This window comes from Mesoplodon densirostris, chromosome 4 (genome assembly GCF_025265405.1).
Source record: "Mesoplodon densirostris isolate mMesDen1 chromosome 4, mMesDen1 primary haplotype, whole genome shotgun sequence".
Lineage (NCBI taxonomy): Eukaryota > Metazoa > Chordata > Mammalia > Artiodactyla > Ziphiidae > Mesoplodon > Mesoplodon densirostris.
The window spans coordinates 57,949,250-57,953,782 of NC_082664.1; the positions used below are offsets into that span (position 1 = coordinate 57,949,250).

The 4,533-nt window shown below is 50.6% G+C and overlaps 1 protein-coding gene across 1 annotated transcript; it reads left to right on the forward strand.

Moving 5' to 3' along the window:
• Positions 1–3,492: 3,492 nt before the first annotated feature.
• On the forward strand, positions 3,493–4,533 carry LOC132489224 (melanoma-associated antigen B4-like). The gene has a single exon (XM_060098141.1). The coding sequence runs from the start codon at positions 3,493–3,495 to the stop codon at positions 4,531–4,533; it is 1,041 nt and encodes a 346-aa protein (XP_059954124.1).

Here is a 4,533-nt window from a genome sequence, read left to right on the forward strand (position 1 = left end):
GGTCGTTGAGTGAAGCTGGGTGCTGGTGTTGAGATGGAGATCTCTGGAAGATTTTCGCCGTTTGATATTATGTGGAGCTGGGAGGTCTCTTGTGGACCAGTGTCCTGAAGTTGGCTCTCCCAACTCAGAGGCACAGCACTGACTCCTGGCTCCTCAATTTGGGATGATTTGTTGTCTATTCATGTATTCCACAGATGCAGGGTACATCAAGTTGATTGTGGAGCTTTAATCCGCTGCTTCTGAGGCTGCTGGGAGAGGTTTCCCTTTCTCTTCTTTGTTCTCACAGCTCCTGGGTCTCAGCTTTGGATTTGGCCCCGCCTCTGCGTGTAGGTCGCCGGAGGGCGTCTGTTCTTCGCTCAGACAGGACAGGGTTAAAGGAGCAGCCTCTTCGGGGGCTCTGGCTCACTCAGGCCCGGCGGGAGGGAGGGGCACGGAGTGCGGGGCGAGCCTGCAGCGGCAGAGGTCGGCGTGACGTTGCACCAGCCCGAGGCGCGCCGTGCGTTCTCTCAGGGAAGCCGCCCCTGGATCCCGGGACCCCGGCAGTGGCAGGCTGCACAGGCTCCCGGAAGGGCGGTGTGGACAGTGACCTGCGCTCACACACAGGCTTCTTGGCGGCGGCAGCAGCAGCCCCAGCGTCCCACGCCCGTCTCTGGGCTCCGCGCTTTCAGCCGCGACTCGCGCCCGTCTCTGGAGCTCCTTTACGCGGCGCTCTTAATCCCCTCTCCTCGCGCACCAGGAAACCAAGAGGGAAGAAAAAGTCTCCTGCCTCTTCGGCAGCTCCAGAGTTTTCCCGGACTCCCTCCCGGCTAGCTGTGGCACATTAGCCCCCTTCAGGCTGAGTTCTCGCCGCCAGCCCCAGTCCTCTCGCTGCGCTCTGACCGAAGCCCGAGCCTCAGCTCCAGCGCCGCCCGCCCCGGCGGGGGAGCAGACAAGCCTCTCGGGCTGGTGAGTGCCGCTCAGCACCGATCCTCTGTGCGGGAATCTCTCCGCTTTGCCCTACCCAGGTATGTGGGGAGTTTCTTGCCTTTTGGGAGGTCTGGGGTCTTCTGCCAGTGTTCATTAGGTGTTCTGTAGGAGTTGTTCCACGTGTAGCTGTATTTCTGGTGTATCTGTGGGGAGGAAGGTGATCTCCGCGTCTTACTCTGTATTTTTAGGTTTTTTTTTTTTTTTTTTTTTTTTTTTTTTTTTTTTGCAGTATACGGGCCTCTCACTGTTGTGGCCTCTCCCGTTGCGGAGCACAGGCTCCGGACGCACAGGCTCAGCGTCTATGGCTCACGGGCCCAGCGGCTCCGCGGCATGTGGGATCTTCCCGGACCGGGGCACGAACCAACATCCCCTGCATCGGCAGGCGGACTCCCAACCACTGCGCCAGCAGGGAAGCCCAGCAAGAGCTTTTAAGTTTCATTAGGTCCCATTTGTTTATTTTTGTTTTTATTTCCATTACTCTAGGAGGTGGATCAAAAAAAGATCTTGCTGTGATTTATGTCAAAGAATGTTCTTCCTATGTTTTCCTCTAAGAGTTTTATAGTGCCCAGTCTTACATTTAGGTCTCTAATCCATTTTGAGTTTATTTTTGTATATGGTGTTAGGGAGTGTTCTAATTTCATTCTTTTACATGTAGCTGTCCAGTTTTCCCAGCACCACTTATTGAAGAGACTGTCTTTACTGCACTGCATATCCTTGCCTCCTTTGTCATAGATTAGCTGACCATAGATATGTGGGCTTATATATGGGCTTTCTGTACTGTTCCATTGATCTATATTTCTGTTTTTGTGCCAGTACCATATTGTCTTTTTTTTTCTTTTGCTTTATAACAAATTTAATCAGTTATACATATACATATGTTCCCATATCCCCTCCCTTTTGCGTCTCCCTCCCACCCTCCCTATCCCACCCCTCCAGGCGGTCACAAAGCACCAAGCTGATCTCCCTGTGCTATGCGGCTGCTTCCCACTAGCTATCTACCTTACGTTTGGTAGTGTATATATGTCCATGCTGCTCTTTCACTTTGTCACAGCTTACCCTTACCCCTCCCCATATCCTCAAGTCCATTCTCTAGTAGGTCTGTGTCTGTATTCCTGTCTTACCCCTATGTTCTTCATGACATTTTTTTTTCTTAAATTCCATATATATGTGTCAGCATACAGTATTTGTCTTTCTCTTTCTGACTTACTTCACTCTGTATGACAGACTCTAGGTCCATCCACCTCATTACAAATAGCTCAATTTCATTTCTTTTTATGGCTGAGTAATATTCCATTGTATATATGTGCCACATCTTCTTTACCCATTCATCCAATGATGGACACTTAGGTTGTTTACATCTCCAGGCTATTGTAAATAGGGCTGCTATGAACATTTTGGTACATGTCTCTTTTTGAATTATGGTTTTCTCAGGGTATATGCCCAGTAGTGGGATTGCTGGGTCATATGGTAGTTCTATTTGTAGTTTTTTAAGGAACCTCCATACCATTCTCCATAGTGGCTATACCAATTCACATTCCCACCAGCAGTGCAAGAGTGTTCCTTTTTTTCCACACCCTCTCCAGCATTTATTGTTTCTAGATTTTTTGATGATGGCCATTCTGACTGGTGTGAGATGATATCTCATTGTAGTTTTGATTTGCATTTCTCTAATGAGTAAAGATGTTGAGCATCCTTTCATGTGTTTGTTGGCAGTCTGTATATCTTCTGTGGAGAAATGTCTATTTAGGTCTTCTGCCCATTTTTGGATTGGGTTGTTTGTTTTTTTGTTACTGAGCTGCATGAGCTGCTTATAAATTTTGGAGATTAATCCTTTGTCAGTTGCTTCATTTACAAACATTTTCTCCCATTCTGAGGGTTGTCTTTTGGTCTTGTTTATGGTTTCCTTTGCTGTGCCAAAGCTTTGAAGTTTCATTAGGTCCCATGTGTTTATTTTTGTCTTTATTTCCATTTCTCTAGGAGGTGGGTCAAAAAGGATCTTGCTGTGATTTATGTCATAGAGTGTTCTGCCTATGTTTTCCTCTAAGAGTTTGATAGTGTCTGGCCTTACATTTAGGTCTTTAATCCATTTTGAGCTTATTTTTGTGTATGGTGTTAGGGAGTGATCTAATCTCATACTTTTACATGTCCCTATCCAGTTTTCCCAGCACCACTTATTGAAGAGACTGTCCTTTCTCCACTGTACACTCCTGCCTCCTTTATCAAAGATAAGGTGACCATATGTGTGTGGGGTTACCTCTGGGCTTTCTATCCTGTTCCATTGATCTATCTTTCTGTTTTTGTCCCAGTACCATACTGTCTTGATTACTGTAGTTTTGTAGTATAGTCTGAAGTCAGGGAGCCTGATTCCTCCAGCTCCATTTTTCGTTCTCAAGATTGCTTTGGCGATGTGACGTCCTCCAACGCACGCTGTGGCGGCCATTGTTGAGAGCTGCTGTTCGGCAAGGGTGCCCTCGTTGCCTGCCTTCCTGCCCACACTCCCGCCTGCTGGCCCTGACCTCTGTCATCATGCCTCGGGGCCAGAAGAGGAAGCGCCATGCCCAGGAGAAACGCCCCCAGGCCCGGGGGGAGACTCAGAGTCTCAAGGGTGCCCAGGCCACTGAGGTGGCGGCGGTGGCAGAGATAGAAGAGTCGCCCTCCTGCCCCGCTTCTGTTTCTCGGGGTACTTCCCCGAGCTCCCCTGCTGCTGGCACTCACCAGGAGCCTCAGGGAGCCCCAGCCACTAGCTCTCGTGATGCAGGGGTTTCATGCCCAGGATCTGAAGAGGGTGCCCGGAGCCAAGATGAGAAAAGTGCAAGTACCGCCCAGGCAGCACCTTCCATTCACAGCACTTACAGCGATCCTCTGACCAGGAATGTCTGCGAGTTGGTGCAGTTCCTGCTGGAGAAGTACAAGACGAAGGAGCCCATCCCGAAGGCTACACTGCTGAAGATTGTCAACAGGAAGTACAAGAAGCACTTCCCTGAGATCCTCAGGAGAGCCTCTGAGTACATGGAGCTGGTCTTTGACCTCGAGCTGAAGGAAGCCGACCCCAGCAGTCACTCCTACGCCCTCAGCAAGCTGGGCCTCCCCAGCGAGGGAAATCCGAGTGGTGTGTCGGGGCTGCGCACGGCCTGTTTCCTGATAACTGTCCTGAGCAAGATCTTCACGAAGGGCAACCGGGCCACCGAGGAGGAGCTCTGGGAATTCCTCAATGCGTTGGGTTTGTATGCTGGGAGGAGGCACTCGATCTCTGGGGAGCCCAGTGGGCTCATCAAAGATTTCGTGCAGCAGAAGTACCTGACGTACCTCCAGGTGCCCAACAGCGATCCTCCACGCTATGTGTTCCTGTGGGGCCCGAGAGCCTGCGCTGAAACCAGCAAGATGAAAGTGCTGGAGTTTCTGGCCAAGATCAATGATACCGTCCCCAGGGCCTTCGCAGATCTCTATGAGGAGGCTCTGAAAGATGAGGTAGAGAGAGCAGGAGTGAGAGCCGCGGCCAGGGCTGTAGCTGTTGCTGAGCGCAGAGCACCTTCCAGGGCCAAGGCCCGCAGCCCCTCCCACATGTAG